The sequence below is a fragment of the Dryobates pubescens genome, chromosome 15 (assembly GCF_014839835.1).
Source record: "Dryobates pubescens isolate bDryPub1 chromosome 15, bDryPub1.pri, whole genome shotgun sequence".
In the NCBI taxonomy this organism is placed as follows: Eukaryota; Metazoa; Chordata; class Aves; order Piciformes; family Picidae; genus Dryobates; species Dryobates pubescens.
Window position 1 is genome coordinate 12614110 of NC_071626.1, and position 22358 is coordinate 12636467.

Consider the following 22358-nt stretch of genomic DNA (forward strand, 5'->3'; position numbering starts at 1 on the left):
AAGCAGTGTGCCCAGGTGGCTAGGAAGGCCAATGGCATCCTGACTTGTATCAAAAATTCTGTATCCAGTAGGAGTAGGGAGGTGATTGTCCCCTTGTACTCTGCTCGGTGAGGCCACACCTTGAATATTGTGTCCAGTTTTGGGCACCACAATACAGGAGAGATGTGGAGATGCTGGAGGAAGTGCAGAGGAGGGCAATGAAGCTGGTGAAGGGCCTGGAGAATAAATCTTATGAATGACTAGAGGAGCTGGGGCTCTATAGTTTGGAAAAGAGGAGGCTGAGGGGGAGACCTCATCGCTGTGTACAACTACCTGAAAAGATGTCATGAAGAGGCTGGTGCTGGTCTCTTCTCCCAGGTAATTAGTGATAGAACAAGAGGGCAGGGCCTAAAGCTACAACTGGGTAGGTTTAGACTGGACATTAGGAAGAAGTTTTTCACAGAAAGAGTGCTGTGGGCAGCAGGAATGTGCTGCCCAGGGAGGTGGTTGAGTCACCAACCCTGGATGTGTTTAAAGGTCTTTTAGATGTGGTGCTTGGGCATACGGTTTAGGGGTGAACTTGGCAGAGTAGGGTTATTGGTTAGACTTGGTGATTCTGAGGTTCTTTCCCAACCTGAATGTTTCTGTTTCTGTGAAAAGACCTAAGGAACAGTGGAGGTGTAAAGTCGGGATACATTCCCTTGCAGCTCCTCTTGACCTTGACCTGAGTCATAACCCTTCAGCAGTTGCTGAAGAAACCCTGCCGGCGGTTACGGATACCGGTGCCGGTCTCGGCGTTCTGGCAGCAGGCGGTCGCTAGGAGAACGTTACCTGCCGCCGCCCGGCCGCGGCCCGCCTCCCGCCTCGGCGCAGCCCCGGGGCGGGGCCCGAGGAAGTGACTTCAGCCGGCGGCGGAGCGGAGCGGCACGGCGGGGCTGAGAGACGGAGCAGAGCATGGCAGCGGTGGCGGCGCGGTCCTTGCTGGCGGCGGGGCGGGCGCGGGCAGGGGCAGGCGGCCGGCGGTGCCGGGCCCTGCCCGCTGCGGGAGCCGCTCCTTACTGCACTGTGGCCCCGCAGCAGCAGCAGCAGCGGCAGCAGCCGCCGGCGCCCGACATGAAGAGCTACCTGTGGTCGCGCTACAAGGAGGCCAAGAGAGTCACCAAGGGTGAGCGGCGGGCCGGGGCACGGGGCCCGCGGGCGGCGGCAGCACGGCTTCCCCGTCCTGCCAGCCCTCCTCCGGCTGCAGGTCGGAGTGCCGCCGGGTTTAGAAGTAGGTGCTGTCGGCTCGGAGAGGAGGAAAGGTGAACCCTGTAGGAGCCGTGGCGGCAACGTCAGGTGCTCGTGGGGTTTCTCCTCGAGGGTCGCCGTGGCGAGCAGCCGTGAGACTGTCCCGCAGCTCGTGGCGGAGCTGCCGTCCACTCCCGGAGTCATGGCTCTGGTCAAGTGCTCGCCCAGTGCCAAACTGGGAGGACGGGTAAGACCGTCACCTCGGTAGGTCCTGAGGGCCGGACACTGGGTGGTCAGCTGCTCTGAAGGCTTGAAAGATTGATCCCATCAGACCATCATCCGTCTGACCCATCCGGGGAACGTGGCCTTGGGAAGCAACGTTTTGTAAAGCATAGCTTGGGTTGGGCGAAGTGGCTGGTGTTGTGGGTGCGTGGAGAAAAGCAAACGTAAAAAGAAAACTGGAAAGTTGATTGTCAGTTTGAGGGACTTCTTGCAGTAGGCTGCTCTTCCAACAAGTTAAAATGCTGCGAAGTTTTGGATGGTTTTTTTCTCCCTTTTGCTTGAGGTTGCATTAAATTTTTGTGAAGCATTGAAGCCAGGCTAAAATGCTACTGATACGCTCTTGACTAGGGGAAGCCCTGTTCTCCAGGCTACCTAGGCGAAAAGGGAAGGGCCAAATGCTTGCTTCTGCCCTTGCTGTAGTGCGAAGAGTATTTGCAAGGTACCCGAATATGTGCTCTCTTTAGAGAGCCGGAAAGGGAGGAGGTAGCCTGTGTTGTGCTTTCAGTAGCATTCAAAAGCTTTCAATAGGAAAGCTTGTCTTATCATGGCATTGGATGACAATTTAGTCTTGCATATTTTGCCCTTACTAAATAATAATAATTAAAAAGTAACCAATTTATGACTGTACTGTCCTGCACTTGAGAGTCTTGAGTATGAACTGAGGCTTCACTGTGCTGGGCACAAACATACAAAAAAAAATAGTGGCAGCATTTCACATATGAAATAAGCTGTGTTAGAGACCTCAGAATAATGCTGTGGACTTTGAGGTCTCTTCCAACCTCGGTGATTCGGTGACTTTGGAGGGTAGGATAAAGAATAGGACTTTAAAAACTCTAACTGGTTTTGGAATTAACTTTTTGTTACTCTAAAGTGCGCTGAAAGTAGTACTTAAGAGCTGAGGGTAGAGAACAGGGTAATATTAGGAGAAAAGTCAGTCAGTGGGTGTGGATTGGTGAAAGATGAAGCAAGTGTTTTTAGAATAATTCAGAATAGTTTATGGCAGCCAAAGGCAACCAATGGCTTCAAGTATGTGATGCTTCACGTAGGTGGAATGTTGAGGTGACAAAGCCGTCAGGATTTTTGACCTAAGGTTTATAGCACTTGGGGTAGTGTCTGACAACCAGAATGTCTAATAGTTCCAAAGTGTTTATACTGTCTGTTTTCAGACAGGCAAAGTCAAGCTTTCTGTAATCTGAAATAACTTTCTTTCCACAACTATATATAGGTATATTAATATCTTTACTTTTAAAACAATTGTTGACTCATCAGCCTGCAACTGACATTTGAAAAAATAATACAGAAATGGGTGCTGTAACGTGATTTTGGACGTTCACTCAAATTACTTCAAGTTAGGTACATGATTCATGGCCCTTTTTATAGACTTACTTGCCTGAATAGTAGTGTGTCAAATTGCATTTTGTTATTTTGTTACCTCAACTGAGCATAACATTTATCTCTTGCATTACTATAAGCAGTAACTGGGGGTAGTGGGAGCTAATGTTTTGATTGAGGCTTATTTTAAGTCCTCTGAAATGAAAGATACAGCTTTTCATATCAGTTTACGCTGGCAAACTCCTGGGGTCTTTTTTTTTTTTGGTGAAAGAGATGCTTATTTGAAACTTGGAATTAAACTCCGTGAAATTGCTGTTCTTTCTCTCCCTCAGATTAAAAGGCTCAAGACTACAACTGATAAAGTTTAATGGTTTCAAATTACCATCTGCTATTTGGCATCTGTTTGTTTCTTCTTGTATCTACCCATTAACTGTGCAGCAGTTTAAGACCCTGCTTTTACAAGAGAGCTGTTATTTTTTTCCTACGAGTTGACCAGAGTTTTCTGGAGTTGACCAGAGTGTTCTGAATGGGGCACTATCTTGATAACAGATCTGGAGTCCCTGTGCCTACCTGTCTTGTTGGGATGGTTTCCTACGGTGGTGGAGCACATAGTAGATCTGTCCTGAGAGCTGAAGATGATGAAATAAGACCAATTCTTGCTAGACTTAACATGTAGAAAGTAACCAAACAAATCACAATCCTTTTAAACTCAGCCTTACAAGATTTTAGATGAAAGCTCTTCTTTCCACTGGTACTAATGTTGCTCTTTCAAGTTTTCTAAATAAGAAATACAAACATCCTTCATACCGATGTTTGTATTTGTCCTAAAGTTACTTAACATGCTATGTCTCAATGAAAGTGTCCTTCTCACTACACTTTTCAAACAAACAAATATCAAGAGAAACACACCCTTAAAAAATGGAAGTGATTTACAGGCACTAGGTACATGTGTGTAGTGAAGAAGCAGAATGTTTTTGGTTTCCTTATTTGTTAGCAGGCTAATAAGCATAGCAGTGTGTACGTAACTGTTGTTTGGAAAGTGTGGCAATCACATAAAGTTTAGTGTGGTACTTTGAAATGGTAAAGCCAAAAGAAAAAAAGGGCCATGTCAAATTAAAGCAATGTCAAATTAAAGCAATATCAAATTAAAACAATGTCAGTTCTGCTTTTGGCACAGAAGCTGAACCAAACAATGGGAGAAGGCGACGAGTCTCATGTAATAATAATAATGATAATGTCATCCTCCTCCAACTCCAGAGTTCATCTGCAGAAATAGTAATAAATGTCTTAAAAGAGTTAACAAAAGAAATGTGTGTATTGAGTGTGAAGTTCTCTCTCCTACTTGAAAGGTAGCGAGAACAGCTTCAGATGAAAACTATGAGTCACCAAGACAAGTCAGGGATGGCATTTTCAACATCATCATATTGTTAAGGATTAGCTGGTTAGTGTGGATTAATTTGATGGCTTCCATCATCATTCATCTATATTTAGAAATTGCTAATGAATATCTATGTTGTTTATTTACATAAAACTATGAGGCTGGTGTGAGGTTTTTTCCCTTTTCTTTTTTTCCCCCCTGTTTGTTTTCTTTCCTCTCTCCTGTCCCAGAGTTGGTTCCTTCAATTATGAGTAACATGCTGAATCCAGATGCAATTTTTTCAAACAATGAAATGAGCCTGTCAGACATTGAAATTTATGGGTTTGATTACGACTACACGCTGGTCTTTTATTCAAAACATCTGCACACACTGATCTTCAATGCTGCTCGAGATCTTCTTATTAATGAGCATCGGGTGAGTAAAACTAATGGAGTGACCATAAAGTTCTAAATAAAGAGTATAACAAATGATCTATAACCATGAGGGGCATAACTTATCTTTTCATGCTTCAGTTCTACCTTGGCATCCTTAAACACATTCTGTACAGCAGCTACACACGAACCACAGAAGTCCTGGTTTATTCTCAGCTGCAATTTTGAGCAGAGCAGTCTGACAATTGTTAAGGAGTAGAGTTTTATTTGGTTTATTTTTTTTTAACGTGGTGGTACTTGTGTGGTGTCTTCTGTTTTTCCTCTCTGATTATCAATTATTGGAGTCATCTGAATAAATAAGATGCTTAAAAGTTACTGTCACTCCTTTTTATGCCTTGCTGTGAGTGCAGGGATTAATTTCCATATGAAATATTTTTAGCCTGACTTCATAGGAGGTCTTTGATTGCACTGTGTGTGTGCAAGGTGCTCAGTGTGTGCCTCGCATTTCAGCTGAGTTAGCTGACGGGGCAGCTGTGATTGGAGGCTAAAGAGAGACCCAAGCTCAGTAGTCCCCTAAGAGGGAGTGTCGCCATCAAGCAGCGTACTGAGAGAGGCAGAGTTTATTGAACTGTAGGAGTTGTTGCAAAATAAAATGAAGTACACAGAGTAACTTAATGAATAAAACTGCTTGTGTATTTTGCACAGTCTAAATCTGAATGGGTGGTGTTATCCTACTTTCGTATTTGAAGCTAAAGGTTAGGAACTATATATAAACATCTATAAATATCCCTGGAAGAACAAACAAAACTTGATGGGTGCTACAAACATACACAACTTGATCCTCTTAAGGTTTTGGCGTATCTTTGTAGCAATTTCTGTAGGATATGTAAATACACTGTATTAAGACTAAGTGGTTGTTCTAAACCCTGATGTTACTGTGTGAGTCAAGATTGATTCTTGCAGACAAAAATTCAAATGGTGCTTTGGCTTTGCTACTGGAATGAATTCAGGTAGTAGTAAGTTTCCAGTCTGTCTGAATTCAAATCTCTTGAGTTCTAGTAAAAGAAGCTGTAATTACTTTCTGAATCAGTTTATTGAAATATATAATCTCCTGTTGGAATCTACTGAGGGCCCACAATTTTTATGAGTGCTATCTCTGTAGCTGCTTATAGTGTTAATGTTTTTATTGCCTTCAACATTAGAAACTCTAGATGGTATTGCCCATTATGACTGTCAGAGTCAACCTAAAAGATGGCCAATTTTGGTCATGGCAGAGTAAGGTAATTCATCAGTAATTGCAAAATGCAGTGTAGGAAGCAAGGAATTTTGAAATGTGTCCAAGAGAATAAACATCAATTTAATGCTAATCTCAGAGGTGGCAGCAGGTGTTGAATGTAAACTCTTGCTCTTGGGTTTATTTCTTTCCTGATGTAGCAGCTTTGTGCCACCTTATCTGGCTGCTGTTTCAGTCCAGATAGGGATCTTATCTCTACTAAGAGTGGGGTAAGCAAGCAGTGCAACTTTTATCTTTTTTTGGCTTGTGAGGAAATTTATTTGTGTGCCAAGATAGGCTCAGTCTTTCTCAAATGCACTGGCATGCATCCAAAAGACAACCTTCTAGTAGAATAAATTAAAGTAGGACAGTGAAGTGTGCAGAAATTTGCAAAGTCAGAATGCTCTGAGGGGTGTGCAGTACATTGTAGTCTTTAATTGGTCACATTCTATGTCTACCTCTTGCCCTTTACTTTTTTCTGTTTCATGTTTCCTGGCCAAATCTATACACCTTTCTAATCGATCTGTAGGTGTTTGATGCTATTCTTCATTCAGATCACTAGCCTCCCCCATGCTCTCTGGAGGCAGTAGTAGGGGTGATAGTTCAGAAGTTAGGAGAAAAGTCTATTTTCTTTAACTGTCTAACAGTCTACAGCAGCATAGATAAAAACTTTGTGGAGAAACTGAGATTTATTTATGTAGGTAAAAGTAGCCAGAGTTTGAGTTGAAGCTTGTATAATCTGTATCTTTAAACACCTCTGGGGTCTGCATTTCAAATTTGACAATCTAAGATGAGAAGTATGATCTGCCCAAAGGGAGTCAAAACAGGTAACAGTGCCACATTTTATTTCTTGAAAGTGTCAAAGATATTTTTTTTTCTTCTATTAATATTGATGATGATGATGATTACTGCTTGCCTATACTGAAAGAAAAAGCTGTAAAGTTCAGGTATCCCCATAAATTAGGGCATATTCTTGGGTTTGTAGCCAGAAACTTGAGTTAAACTGTGTTTGTATAGTCTGTTTCATAGGGAGACTTCTCAGTGCAGGGTAATAAAACCATTACATTTTCAGGAAGTTAATATTTTGCTTTCAAAGGTGCATAGTATTAATATATCTTTCTGAAGAGGAGGCTAATGTCCAAAGGCAATCACTACAGAGTACTTGGATGTCCCAACTTCAGGTGCTTGACTTGCATCCAAGATCATTGTTTTAAAACCTACCAAAAAGCCTCTCATGGAAGTGAGAAGCACAGAAAGTGCAGGCTTTTAAAACTATGCAAAATCAAGTTTCAGTTTGGTTTTGGTGTGGATTTAAACTCAAATCATTGTGCTTTCTTCTCAGTATCCTGCTGAAATAAGAAAATATGATTACGATCCTAACTTTGCCATCAGAGGACTTCATTATGATGTGCACCGGGTATGTAGATAATGGTCAGACTTGATCATCTTGAAGGTCTTTTCCAAGGGTGGTGATTCTCTGTGTTTGTGTAAATAACTTTGTGATGACTTGTGCTGAGGACCTAGCCAAAAAAATAAATAGGGCTTAAGTCTTCCAACTTTCCACTCTGTGTTCATGTGTGAGGATTCTGGTTTATGTTTTTCATCAGCAAACTTGATTGGTTTGGTTTGCTTTTTGTTGTTATGCTGTGTCTTTTGGGATTGTATTTTTTAAAGTGGCTTATCGACAACGCTGACCAATTATGATCGAGTATTGTTCCTTCATTGTCCCAGTATAGTGCAAGTATAGCACAGTAAAGTAAAGCAAAGAAGAAGGGAAAGGAAAGGCAGAAGTGTGTAGCAGGGGAACTTCTACAACTTATATAAACTCGGAGAGCCTCGTTGGCATGGCTTCATTGGTTCCCTATGAGTGACCACACATCGCACTATTATAGATTATTGGTCCAACTACTAATGACACACGCGGTTGTTGATGCAGGTGCATGTCCCGTTGTCCCAAGATAACTTTCTGTGTATATAGCTACCAGTGTCCTGCTTCAGTTACATGCTGCAGGCACAGCACTGTTTTGCTACACTGCTAGCTGGCTCCGCACTTATGCTGAGCATGGCCTACCACCATGTCAGGCTCTAGGCCTGCACTGCCAGATTGCTCACACTGCTCGTTGCTGGCATTGCCACAGTGGCTCTTAAGTAGAAAATATTTTGGGTGTTTCATTTTCATGGTGGGTAGGGGAAGAAAGAGTACAACAGAATAAACCTGTGCAGGCATTTGCTGGTAGAAGTTACCTCTTCATGACTTAACTCAGGTCAATGTTTCCTTGGTGGTTTGACAAGCCTTGAATACATGTCCCTGATAAAAATGTTTTGGATGATGTGAAGGAAGTTGAAGGTACTCAGATGTTCTTGACAGAAATGTTAGGGATAAAATTGCTTTGTTTTTTTTTATTTCATGTGAAATGGTTGATGTGATAATTTTTTTTTCTTTTCTCCCCTTCAAGGCACTGCTAATGAAGATTGATGCTTTTCATTATATTCAGCTGGGAACAGTTTACAGGTGTGTAAAATGATTTCTTGTTCATAATAAAAATAGATACTCCTTTTAAACTCTTGTATTTACGTTTTATGTCATACATCTTAGGTTCCTATCATGAGCAGAAATGAAGGAATTATGCAGCCTCACTGGAAGGGGGTTTCTTTGCACTTCTGTGTGTACACACAGACATGCACATGTTTACTGACTGATACAGTACAGCTGATTCCCTGGTTCAGAGCTGGGGAAGTTGGCAAGCTGCTCGGTCACATAGTGCTGACTCACTTTGTTTCCGGCTGTTAAATTGTGCTGAAAGACATCTAAAAATACACTGATGGCTTCTCTGCCATTGCCTTCAATGTAAATAATTGTCACAGCGTGCCTGTTAGCGTGACTTTGGTGTGGTTGTGGGGACGCTTGAGAGGTCTTGCTGTGTTTGCACAGAGCTTTTAAGTCTGGGCACATCAGCCGCATCATCCTTGCAGGGTGGAGCGCAGCTGCCCTGTGCCTGCGCAGCCTAACACTTTCTGAGCTTACTGAATTCATGTAAAATTGGCCATCTGTTCTGTACTTTGTTACTACATGTGATTGATTTTTTTTTTTTTTGACAGGAGAGTTTTTAGTATGGCTCAGTTTGCTGTAATGAAGTAGTTTGCATTTGACTGACAGGAACAGCACACTTGGTAACAGATTTGAAATGGCACCTTTCGTAATGTCATTGGACAGAAAGTTTTCTTTTGGGGCCAAAAGATAATATAACCTCAAAGAGATTTGTAGGGCATTTGTCCCCCCTTGAATGTAGGGGATTATACTTTTATCTGTAGAGGTATGTAGAAGAAATGTTAAGATTGGAAATGTGTATGGGTGAGAGCACTAGAGGAAATACTGATAGAAGGGACAAAAGGATAGCATGTGCTGGTGGTGCCTGGATCGGTTGGTCATCAGGATATCATCACATCTGCATGCTGTTTCTCCAAATACTCATATTGGAATGGGAGGAGCAAGAAAGAGGCTGAAGACTTTGAAAGATGTCAGGAAGATTGATTATATGACTGAGACTGTATAGTGACCTAGATAAGAAGATGAATGGGTGGTGAGCCCATCAGTAGGGTTGCCTTATGACTTAGAGTGGGACCAAATGAAGGGGTAGAAGAACACAGTTGCTGTTAGCTCCTAGAACTAAAGGCACATCCAGAGTCTGAATGTGATGACTGGTCAAGAAAACTCTAGAATGGTGTTGAAATTTATTGGAGAGCTGGTGTCTCTTGTTCTCCACATCACCCAAATTCTGGGCAGACTGCTAGGCCACACATCCCGATACTTGCATTTGTGAGGGTGAGAGTGAAAGCTACCATCTCACTGAATATTTTATCTTAATTTTGTTTAAAATTGCTGTTCTGTATGAACATGGAGCTTTGCTGTCAGTTGCTGCCTATTTGTAATTCTCAGTTTTAACCTTTGTGTTCTGTGCATGTGGGTCAATTATACAGCTGATGGTAGCTTGCCCAGGTGTGCAGCCTCATTTGCAATGAGAGATGTAAGCAATTCTGGTATCCTTCTAACAGTGCATGTTTCTCAGAGCAGCGTTGGGAGTGCTGGAGGGAAGCTGTGTTTTTCTATAGTGCCATCTGTCCATGCTGTCAGCAGAATAAAATGAACTTTGTAGTTGCACAGCTGGACTACGAACTGTGAGTCTTCTGGTAAAGCTAACCTACAGCTTTGCTTACACAGTCATCTCTCCTCGCTGGATTTTGTGTGTCTATTGTTACCTATTGGTTTGTGCTTGGGTAGCTCCTGATTCATAAGCATTTGTGTTACCATGGTCTAATAGTCATGAGGTCTTGGGTGACAGGTTGGACTTGATGATCTTTGAGGTCTTTTCCAACCTTGTTGATTCTGTGATTCAAATATGACTTGGTATAACTGTCTGCAGACTAGAAGATGAGTCCTTCTCAATTTTAGTCATATTACTTGGTGTACATTTAACATTTTGGTTGCATTTCTTTATTTTCTGCTGTGGAGTGGGTGATGCTGGACTCTGTATGTTACAAACCTAAATTATCATCTGCCCTGGTTGTGCTCAATACTAGCTTGAATGCTGGAGTCTTGCTATCTGTAGCACAGAGCTGTGTACAAGTGGATGTAGCATTGAGAAATGCAGTAAAGGAGTTAGTTAACATGGGACTCTTACTATCATAGTAACCGTGAGGAAGTTCATGTGCCATGCCCTTCCACTGCAGAGCTGATGCAGCTGCTAAACACCAAAAGCACTAGGCCTTATTAGTTAGTTTAGTTTGTAATGCCTCACAGCACTTCTGGGTAAGATCAAGAAAGGGAGGCACTGAAATAATTGTTCATCTTAACAAGGCTGCAAAACTTAAGTAGACTTTGGACTTTTGACAATGCCCCCCACAATGTTGTCCTCTCCAAATTGGAGAGTTATGGATTTGATGGCTGGACTGTGTGCGGGATGAGGATTTGTCTGGATGGTTGTGTGTAGAGGGTAATGGCTAATATCTCAATGTCCAGAAAGAGATTGGTGACCAGTGGTGTCCCTCAGGAGTCTGTACTGGCACCAGTGCTGTTTAGTATCCTCATCAGTGATACAGTAAAATCAAGTATGCCCTTAGCAAGTCTGCAGATTACACCAAGCTGAGTGGCCCAGTTAATGTGCAAGAGGGGTGGGATGTGATCCAGCGGGATCTGGATCAGCTTGAGAAGTGGTCCTCTGTGAAACTCGTGAGCTTCAACAAGGCCAAGTGCAAGGTCTTGCACCTGAGTCAGGGTAGTTGTTGGTATCAATAGAGGCTGGGGAATGCAGGGTTTGAGAGCAGCTCTGCCAAGATGGACTTGGGGTTACTGGTGGATGAAAATCTGGTCAGGACCTGACAATGTGAGCTTGCAGGACAGAAGACCAACCATGTCCTGGGCTGCATCAAAAAATGTCTGGCCAGCAGGTTGAAGAGGGCAAATCTACCTCTCTACTCCACTTTGGTGAGACCTCACCTAGGATACTGTGCCCAGCTTTGGAGTCATCAGCATAAGAAAGACGCTGGCCTGTCGGAGTGACTCCAGAAGAGAGTCACAAAAGTGATCAGATGGCTGGAACAGCTCTCCTACTGAAGACAGGCTGATGAGGATCTTTGGATGCCTGCAGTATTTTAGATGCTTTACTGCAAGATGTTCAATACTGTAAACATTCAAAACTAAACCAAAGCCTTTAATCTCTTAATGGTTGGTAAAGCCACTCTGGGGAGACATGATGTTGTCTCCTTCCTCATTTGTTGTTATATTTTTATATTTTAATTGCTTGCCAACAATCCTTCAAGTAATCTTAAATCTTGGGAAACAGAACTGTTGGAGTTTAAAAGAAGTTCTTAGTTAAAGGTTGTGAACATTTTTCTTTCCCTTGTATCTTCAAGGTCATGCTGCAGAATAATCTGACTGAAACACTATCACATCATCAGTGCTGTATGAAACAAAGGCAGAGTGAGGAATTACTTTGTGTTAAGAAACTGGTAGCTCTGGCTACTTTGTAGGAACCCTTGAGGCATAATTTCAATAGAGACAAATTAGTTTTTCCCGTAAGAAAGTAAAAAGGACTTCAAATTGTAGTGTTCCATGTGAGTCAGCTGGTTAAAATATTACATGTTCTGTAAGGAAAGAGGCTCTTTCAGCTTACAGACCAAACTGTTCCTATGACCTAATTAGTATTTTAATAAGCTCCAGATCTATGTTAATCTGTCACTTTAATTCTGTAATTACTTGACAGTTTTGAGAATGACTTTTGAACTAAAGCTAATGTTGTTTTCCAGAGGCCTCAGTGTTGTCCCAGATGAAGAAGTCATTGCAATGTATGATGGTTCTCATGTCCCATTAGAACAAATGAGTGACTTTTATGGAAAGGTAAAACCACAAACTGCTCTAAAAATGGTTTTCTTGTATTTTTTAAATTTTTTTAGGTGGGAGTGAGGATTGTGGTCTTTGCATTTTATTCTTGTTAGTAGCAGTTATGTTTTCTCAATACATGATAGAGTGCCAGATAGGAGGTTTACCCTCTAAAGTGAAAAATAGCTTTCCTTTCTCCTACTTGCTGTAGTTTTTTCTTTCACTGTCCCTTGCCCAGTCATCAACAGAGAAGCAGAACATAAAAAAATCAAGTGACTTGCTCAGTGTTGCACAGCAAATCTGATAAAAGCTGGGAAATGAACTGTATCTGGGGCCCTACCCTGGCTATGTGCTTCTTCCTAGTGGTCTAATGGCTTAGCTGATGTAACAGCAAGTAAATGTATGGGGGAATCTCTTTCATGCACATAGACAGGGTGACTGTAAGAGGATTTGACAAAAGATGAACAATGAAAGATGAAGCTTTTAAACTTAGGATTTGACTTTGCTGGGAAAGTTCATCTTCTTGTTGATAATGTCCTTCCTCTTTCCCAAACAAAATGCCTTGCTGTCTTTTTACTAAAAAACAAGTTTATTTTACCCCTTTATGGATATTAATTCTGTGTTGATGTGAAAGGCTGTGGAGCACATAGTTGTTCTTGCACTTGTTCTTATTCTCAGGAGCTGAACCCAGAATTAAAAAACTGGTCTCTCCAGCAGTTCTGAATATCATCCTGGCATTCTCCATGGGGTGTCATGATCTCTGCAGGGCTATGCTTTCTTTGATCTTGGAAGGGACAGCAATAGGACAAGAGGCCATGGACACAAAATGAAGCACAGATTTCCTTTGAATAGCAGGAAATGCTTCCTTCATTGTGTAGGTGATTGAGCCCTGGCAAGGATTGGTTGCCCAGGGAGGTTGTGGAGTTTCCATCCTTGCATTGATAAGCTGTCTAGCCAAGGTCCTGAACAACTTGGTTCTGGGTGGCCTGCTTGAGCAGAGGGCTTGGATCCAGAGGATCCCTTGCAACCTCAACCATTGTATGTTTCTGTGATCTTGAGCTGGTCACTTCTCATCTTGAGAAGTACTTGGTTTGTATTTGCTCTTTATAACGAGGTTCTCTACTTCTGTGAAACGTAACTATAGTTACAATTTTTGCAGGCTGGAAATCTTTTCCTCTGTTATTACATTAGTTATTCTAGATTATTAAAAGTTTTTATTCTCTCTTTCAAGGAGGTAAATTTCTTTGCAGTCCTAATCACTATCCTACTGATTAACACCATTGCCCCCCCAAAAAAACCCAACCCAAACAACAAAATAAATCACAAGGCCTCCACCCATCCATCAAAATACTTAGTGCCTCTTATTTATAGAAGTGCAGATTTCTAGCAAAGGTCTTTAAGTCACTCTCTTGACTTTTAACTGAGTGCTGTTTTTCATGCATTTATGAATTAAAATACTGCTCTGAGGAGTAATGAGTCATGATTAATTCTTAAAGCCAGCACTTCTGTTGTTTCTGTGAAAGTCTGTTAGTTCAAAAATAATCTAAAGCAATTTGAACAGTGATGACAAAAGCTGGATACCTGCAACTAAGATGAAAGTGTTTATACTGAATGAATGAAAGTGTTCTGCTCTGAGAAATGCTTGACCTATTGTGTTTTTTTCTTCTGTTTTTTCCCCCCTTTCCACCACTGTAGAGCTCACAAGGAAATACAATGAAGCAATTCATGGACATATTTTCCTTGCCAGAAATGACACTCCTTTCTTGTGTGAATGAATATTTTCTAAAAAACAACATAGACTATGAGCCTGTTCATCTATACAAAGATGTCAAGGTACTAGCTTTGAAGATTTAGACAAACCTCTGAGTTTCCTCTGATGCACAAATGTGGAGCTTCAAGAAGCTTCAACCTGTTGCGTCAGCTCCACTGAAATACCTCAACTTTAGGTTTTCTATAGAGTAAATATTGTTATACAACCATAAAAATGTAAGTAAAATGAAGGCAGGCCTTGGAAGAGAAGCATAAAATAATTTGAAGTTTGTTTTAAATCTGATGTTTGGGAACTGCTATTCTTTTTATAGGTTTGAGGGGTAGATGGAGGAAAGTGAAGAAGCTTCTTCTACATCTGTAAAGCTTCTTTTGCTTGTTATTAAACATACTCTTTTTCACTAGCAAGAATTGGAAGAGGCTACAGAGAATTCCTGTTTGGAACTTTCAGTTGCCCTGTCTCTGTACCTTTGCTAGCATGCAATTATTTGCTTTTGGCATATTGTTTTGTTTGCTTTCCTCTCTCTCCTCCAAAAAAAGACAGTAATAATGATTAATTTTATTCCTTAGGATGTGTCCTGCATAGGAGGAAATTTTGTCTTTGTTGTTTAAGAAGAGGTGAGGTCATGCTCAAGTTGATATATTTATCTGCACAGGCTTGCCATACAAAAATTTTTCCTGGCCCCTTGTTGACATGTATTAAAGTTGTGTAGTTGATCAGCATCTGTAAGGTATCTCAGTGTCGAATTTCTCACTTGGCTTTCCCAAGTGGATCAGATGGGGTTTAAGAAACTTGTGACCTCCAGAGTAGTTTTCCTTCCTGCCTGTGGTTACTTCAGAGTCAGGAGGCTAGTTCTTGTGTTTTCTGCTGAACAGCACATAGAAAATTCTGTACTGCTTAGCACTGACAACATTTTGGAAACCCTATAGTGGCATTTTTGGAGGAGTTCTAGGATGTACCCCATGTAAGTGCCAAAGTGGCAGTACCACATCCTAGACAAAGCTGCTTGGTGCAGTGCTGGCTCAGGAGAGCTCCCAGATACCTTCAGAGTGCTTTATGAGTCTTTGCTGAAGCGTTTAACTTCTTTCCTCTGTTCATAAAATTCTCTTTTAAATAGCTGGGGCATTTGTGAGTGAACATAGTCCAAAAATTGTCTGACTGAAACCTTTTTTTTTTTTTTTTTTTTTTCCAAAAGGAATGGAATGTGTTTTACTCCAAAGGTAATTGGAAATCCGTGATGACTCTGCTTTTGTAGAGGGCTTTCACTCCACTTCACTTTCTGAATGACCCTTTCCCACTCATTATGCAAAAGAGTCCCTGCACCTTACAGTTTTGTACTTCCCCAAAGTATTGAGTTAGTTTCTTGGAGGACAGGCTTACTCTTCATCTAGGAATGACATACATCTAGTGAATGTCACACAGCATTTTTGTGGAGTTGAAAGTGTAATTCAGAGAAAGGAAGTGTTTTAAACATCAAATTACTACTGCTATGCAGGGAGCATAGTATATATATACTTCAAAATATTTTCCAGCTCTTTAGTGCTTTGTTGCTTTCCCGACAGGATTCAATCCGGGATGTCCACATCAAAGGAATAATGTACAGGGCAATTGAAGCAGATATTGGTAAGTGCTACTGACATCATCTATCAATGCTTTTTTTCACTGATGGTATGATGATCTTTCTGGCTTCCTTGTTCAAGATCACAAGTCCTAAAATTTAAAGCTTGAAAGGGTTATTTCCACTTGTCTACAGTGCTTTTGTTAAGTTATAAACTCATGTTCTGAACCTTGGTTGAATGCAGAGAAAGCTCTTGTGAAACTTCACTGTATTTCCCCCAATCCTCACAGAGAAATACATCTGCTACGCTGAGCAGACTCGTGCGGTGCTAGCAAAGCTGGCTGATCACGGCAAGAAGATGTTTCTCATCACAAACAGTCCCAGCAGCTTTGTGTAAGTGAACAGGGTGTTGCTGTTCAATGACACGTTTTTAAAGGATGGGGAGAGTGAGCTTCTCAAATCTAGTTCATTACACTGCACAGGACTGCACTTCTGTTAGTTTGCTGTTAATATCCCTCTGTTCCTTTTAGGGACAAAGGCATGAAGTTCATAGTTGGCAAGGACTGGAGGGATCTCTTTGATGTTGTCATTGTACAGGCTGAAAAGCCCAGCTTTTTCAATGATAAGCGGAGGTGGGTATTTGGTAAAGCAGCTTATTCCATATAAGGCTATACAGTGTTTATGAAATACTTCAATTTGGATGCAATGTAAAGTGAAATCATACTTGAACTCCTGTTTAAGGTCATTACAGAATGCAGCAACACCTAATTCTGAAGCCCAAATGTTTTGTGTTTGGGTTTTTTTTCAGTCACACATGATATTTAAAGGGCAGACAGGCTGACAGACTGGAGTATTTGGACTAGTTGTTCAGTTAGCTAAACACATTTTTAATGTCTATGCACTGCTCTTGAGTTTGAAGGCTGTATTCCTTTGTGTGTGCCTTAGGATTTGAAAGTGACATAGAGGGAGGTGGGATCATTTTCCCTTCATTTTTTTTTCATTTAATAAAAAAAAAAACAACCAACTTTGTACATTTTGCCCTCAGTGCTCTGCCCCCTTCTTCAGTTGCTCAGCTCTGCAAAATGAGGTATTGGGCGAGATTTTTACACATCTTCACTTTTTTTGCTGTTTTCTCTCCTTGTCAATGGCAGGCAAATCACACTGTCCCTTCCTGGCTGGCTGGGATCCCTGCCTTAGTTCTCAACAGGTGTTCTCTAACTGTTAAAAATGTCATGGGGGCACTGTGCATTTCATTTCACTGGTTAAATGAGGTTTTGGAGCTTTGGGTTTTCCTGCCTTATTACAAAATGTTCATATGCTAGAAAGCACGTTTTCCTTTTGAAAAACAGGTATTTTTAATAATAAAATGTAAATTTTCTCCTAAAATGTGACAGAGTCTCCACAGCTGTGTGACAATTGTGCATACTTCTATTCCAGACCATTTCGGAAGGTAAATGAAAGGGGAGTGTTGCTTTGGGATAAAATTCATAAGCTGCAGAAAGGCCAGATTTACAAACAGGTATGTTTTCAATAAACCCTTCACTTGAGATTTAACACCTGGAGTTCCAAGCTTCCTGAGATATCATAAAGGCTTCAAACAAGTAGGGGTGCTCTGTAAGAGCAATTTTAGCGACTGAAGTGGTATAAAGTGGCATGTATTGGTATCCTATGTCTGCAGTTTACTCGCTGCTTGAAGTGACAGTATTACTGAAATTGCCTGTAAGGGATGAGATTCATAATGTATAAAGTGAAGAGACAATTCCTGTTATGAAAATATTTTTAGGGGTGTGATAAATTTCTTATTCATGCCTGTGAAGCGGCAAATTTCATGCCACTACAATTTCATTGTTTCCACAGGGTAATTTGTATGAATTCCTGAAGCTTACTGGCTGGAGGGGCTCTAAGGTTCTCTACTTTGGTGATCACATTTACAGTGACTTGGCAGTAAGTAGTTTACTATCACAGAATAGGATAGAAAATGAGGCTTTTTGTTAAATTTCCGCTCTCTCTGCTTTGTTATTCAATATAACACAACTTCACTTGAGATCACAGAATCACCAAGGTCAGAAGAGACCTCAAAGATCACCAAGTCCAACCTGTCACCACAGACCTCAGGACTAAACCATGTCACCAAGTGCCACATCCAATCCCCTCTTGACCACCTCCAGGGATGGTGACGAGATATCTAAATACACCCAAATTTGAGTTGGTAATGAAGCTGTATTGCTTTTCTTCCAATAGAGAGATTGGTGCCATAATAGGTGGACTCTGTTTTCCACCTGACTTGTAACATCAAACTTGTTTACAAATCGTGCTGGGGAATGTGTGATCCAGATAGCGATTGTGTCACATGTAACAGAGTAAACACAAACGTCCAAACACGCAGGATGTGGCTGCTCTGGATGACATTTACTACCAAGTGTGCTAAGAGGTGAACGAACTTCTGTTTTCAATGCAGGAGGTCATCTTTTTGTCACTAATGGTAAGCTTCCTTTATTCCTGAGATCTTGCTATGGTGTGGAGACCCACTAGGCAGGTGTTTTCTTACAACTTTGTCAACAAATGAATGTACAACAGTACTTTAGAGTATGTGACCACCACATAACTCTTTTGTAATTCAATGAGTACAAATGCCAGGACATGACTTTCCACTTGAAGCTGTGGTAACATGTGAACATCTGCTGATAGTGAAACATTTTTGCTCCAGCCTGCCTCTTTTTTTTTTTTTTTTTTTTTTCCTGAGAGTACTTCAGAAGGCTGAGGGCTTAAGGGATGGAGACAACTCTATCCTTCTCTGGCACAACGGAGAAGAAAGTACAGATGGCAGCTGTCTCATCCTGTGCTTGTCAGGAGGAGCTTGAATAGCTGGGGGTCCTGATAGGACCTTTCTGTCAGATGAGTGTATGTGTGAATACCAAAAACCCAACACATGGCTTCCTCCAGATATTTCTGACATCAACAGAGGTCTCATCTATGAGATGAATTTCCTACTGTTTGTTTTAAACCTAATGAATTAGTGCTTATTTGCTAGTGCTTTTGAGTTCTTTGTCTCTCTGTCTTTGAAAATATGGGTTTTAAATCTTACTTCGAAATTATGAACCTGGTGGCACAGTTAAGTCTCACTGTTCAATATTCCTGCTTATGTGCAAGAAGCAATTAAGTTAGTGCCTTTTTTGGCTACACAATGGTCAGATTCTTCAGTTCTTTTAAGTAGTTCTCATTAAGACTAATACCTGTTTTGTAATTCTTGGTAAATAGGATTTGACTCTGAAACATGGCTGGCGCACTGGGGCAATTATTCCAGAGCTGCGATCAGAGATTAAAATCATGAACACAGAGAAGTACATTCAGACCATGACCTGGCTGCAAACCTTGACAGGATTACTAGAACACATGCAGGTTTGTTCTGTGTGTGTGTAATCGGCTCTGTTCAGCAGAAGGGATCCAACCAAGCTTCTAACTGGTGGACGCTTGACAGTGCAAGTGCATTCTGTTTCATTAAAGGTCATCAGTTTGACTGTAAACAAAAAAATACAATTACTTGTGTGGCTAAGTTAACAAGGGTTTTCTCAATATCTTGTCCCCTTCCTCCTCTGGTCATCCTGGACTGATTCCTGCTTTTGGTTGTTTAAAATGCTCCTGGAAAAATTTGGTATGCTGATCTTTGAAGCATTGCTCTCGTCTTGTTACCTAGGTAGGGTTTGTTAATGGGAAGGCTCCTTTACACAGGCTTCCTCAGTTACCTGTTATCCATACTTTATGTTCCAGGTTCACCGTGATCCTGAGTCACAAATGATTTTAGAAGAATGGAAGAAGGAAAGAAAGGAAATGAGGTAAGACATAGGAGATGAAGAATTTGCAATATACATTGTGGTAGCTCAATGTTTTGTGATGTCTTCCACAGGTGGTTTCTTCATTTTTCTCCAGCCCTCTTTTATATTCCCTTATAGTTACAGGCCTTCTAAAATGATAAGTGTAAAGCAATATTCTACCTGTTTCTAGAGAATCTCTGCTTTCCTCTCCTTTCCCCCCCTTTCCCTGTTCCCTTGCCATGGAACAGATGTTCATTCTCTGCGTGAAAGGGTGACATTGTGTCAAATACTTTTGCTTCTCATCTCAGTTCTCCTGTCACTCTATGTTCAGCTGTCACTGTTGGTATTAGTTGTGCAGCTTTTCTTGTACATGATTTAAAAATGTGTTTCTGTATCAAGACTTGGGTAACTCTATCAAGGTTTTTTTTAGATGATTTCTTCAGAATTCTTCACTTTCTTTTGTCTGAATTTTTGTTTTGTTTTTTGGAACAGGGAAATGAACAGGAATTTCTTCAACGCACAATTTGGAAGCTTGTTCAGAACTGATGAGAATCCAACCTACTTCCTAAGGCGTCTCTCTAGATTTGCAGATATCTACATGGCATCACTGAGTTGCCTTTTGAACTATGAGCTTGATTACACATTTTATCCCAGAAGGACTCCTTTGCAGCATGAACTTCCTGGCTGGTCAGACCAGCTGTGCACTGGTACCTTCAGAATACCTTTCCTACAAGAGACAGTTCAGATCAAATAAACATTTGGTGGCTTCTCTCAAAAATAAGCAAATACACCTTTTTTTTTCCCCCCCTGACTGTACATGTATTTGATTTAAGTCACTTGAATCTGTTATCTTGATTTAGATATAATTCATACTTGTTCTCATAAGTGTTGTACATATTTTCTCCTCTCCTGCTTGGAGATGTGAAAGCTCCTCTTGCACATAGAAGAGGTTATGAACTGCCAAAATAGTAGTGGGCTGGGAGTGAGAGCACATTGAGGGGAAGGACCCGTGGTGTTCCGGAGTGGCTGCTTTTGTCTGTTCATGGGGAATTTTGATCTGCAGTTTACAAAGCAATACTTGTGCTCTCTGTTCTGGTCCTGTTCAGCACTCCACGTGGAGCTTGTCATGGCACTGAAAAGCTCTAATCTAGTATTAGTAATTCAGTGATACATGGTCAGTACAGTTTATGGTGAGACTGAGAGGGATGGCTTTCTTTGCTGCCATAGCTAGAGCCTTACCTGGAACCGAATTAACCACTGTTGTGTTGGTTGGGCTCTGCTGCACTGCAGTAATTGCAGTCTTGGGGGGCTCAGGCTGATCGGCTTTTTCTCCTGTCTGTGCAATTTATGTTCTTTTACACTCTGTGCTTGGCTGTAGGTGGACCTGAGCCTAAAACTGAGTAACTTAGGCTGCTTTAGGTTCCTTTTGTTAACTTTTAAGTGTCTTTCTTTTTAAGTTTCAAAACAGCTTATGCACTCTCTGATTGAAAAAAGCCATTTCAAGGTCTTGCATTTTGCATTTCAGAGTGAAACTAGATCTCTGTGAGGCTTGAGATTGATCCTAAATGCTGCTTTAAAATTTTTTAAGTGTCTTACAGTGGTATAAATGTGGTTTTGCTGTTCCCTAAGAAAGAATGTATTTTATATAGCCTTCAGTAATGGACTTTCAAAGTCAAAAGTAAACGTGCACAATGGACAAAGGAGTTAAAATGAAGAAATCAGAAAATGAAAATTGGAGTTTTTTGATGAAAATTTTAGAGCCCAAGCCCTGAAACCTGAACCTGGGGGTGGTGGACAGCTTGTATCAAGTGAAATAATTTTGGCAGTCAAGATTAGGAGCCTTATTGAATTACTGAAATTGCAGGTAATGCACGAACACAAACTCTGGGTAGCGTATCTGTTCCAAAGATTTGAGTGGAAAAATGTCTGATTTTGCACAAGGAAAACATCTGTTGATGTGTTTCCTCCAACAGGCACTTTATAGAGCTGCTGTATAGTTAAAGATGTTTCCCTTTCTCTTCATCAAAAGGAAACTTTTCCCAGTGGTGCTTCCCACCCCAGCCATTTTAGGAAGGCATATTATGATTCATATTTTAATTACTAAAGGCTCTGTTTCTAAAAGCACATGATCAACTATATATATATAAAAAATTTGATATTAACTTTGGGTTACTGCTTGCTTCTTACTCTCATTGTTGGGTGGGCAAACAAACTTTTGGTGACCAAAAGTTTTCTGGTTTGTGTTTTAACCTGCCTGTATTACGTGCAGGTACCTGTACTGAATTTCGTATGCAGCATCTTTGGTATTTTTAAAAGCATGTCTGCAAAGTAAAGAATGTATCTTAATCTAGCCTGTTCTCCTGTATGCTTGAAATTAGTCTGAAGTCTTCAGAGGTAGGTGGTTAAAGATTTTTATATTCATTATTTTCTTGTGCTCCTCTTTCAAACTTGATGTGGAACACCCCTGAAGAGTGTATGTGTATTTAAACTGATGAATGTACTTGAGCTAAGTTCTAACAGTTCTGCTGTTGTTGGAAGAAAAAGAGTTTGGCAGGAATTTGTTTTGCCTTTATCAGGAGACTTGGTGGGGCTGTGTGGGAAATGTAACCTGACTTGATACTGATGTGTGGGGATGGAAATATTCTCAATTTGCCTTCAGTTCTTTATCCCAGTGCTCAGTTAGAACCAGATTTGGTGTTAACATTCATGTGGCACTTCTCACCCTCCAGAGATTTCAATGCACTCTTTAAAAAATCCAAACCCAAATTACTGTACCTGCTCTATCTTACTGCTAGCAACTAATATTGTTTTACTCTGTTCTGCATTACTGGATTTCATAGAGTCATAGAACTGTCAGGGTTGGAATGGACCTCAAAGACCAACCAGTTCCAACCCCGCTGCCATGGGCAGGGACACTTCACACTAGACCAGGTTGCTCAGAGACACATCCAGCCTGGCCTTAAAAACCTCTAGGGATAGGGCTTCCACCACCTCCCTGGGC

General features: G+C 41.1%; 1 protein-coding gene across 1 annotated transcript; it reads left to right on the forward strand.

The window, feature by feature from the left end:
• The first annotated feature begins 973 nt into the window (after positions 1-973).
• On the forward strand, positions 974-20753 carry NT5DC3 (5'-nucleotidase domain containing 3). The gene is made up of 14 exons (XM_054167935.1): positions 974-1144; positions 4429-4613; positions 7186-7260; positions 8300-8355; positions 12147-12237; positions 13915-14052; positions 15550-15610; positions 15836-15938; positions 16076-16177; positions 16983-17064; positions 17403-17489; positions 18804-18944; positions 19314-19378; positions 19850-20753. The coding sequence occupies exons 1-14, from the start codon at positions 1093-1095 to the stop codon at positions 20109-20111; spliced, it is 1500 nt and encodes a 499-aa protein (XP_054023910.1). The 5' UTR covers positions 974-1092; the 3' UTR covers positions 20112-20753.
• Positions 20754-22358: the final 1605 nt, after the last annotated feature.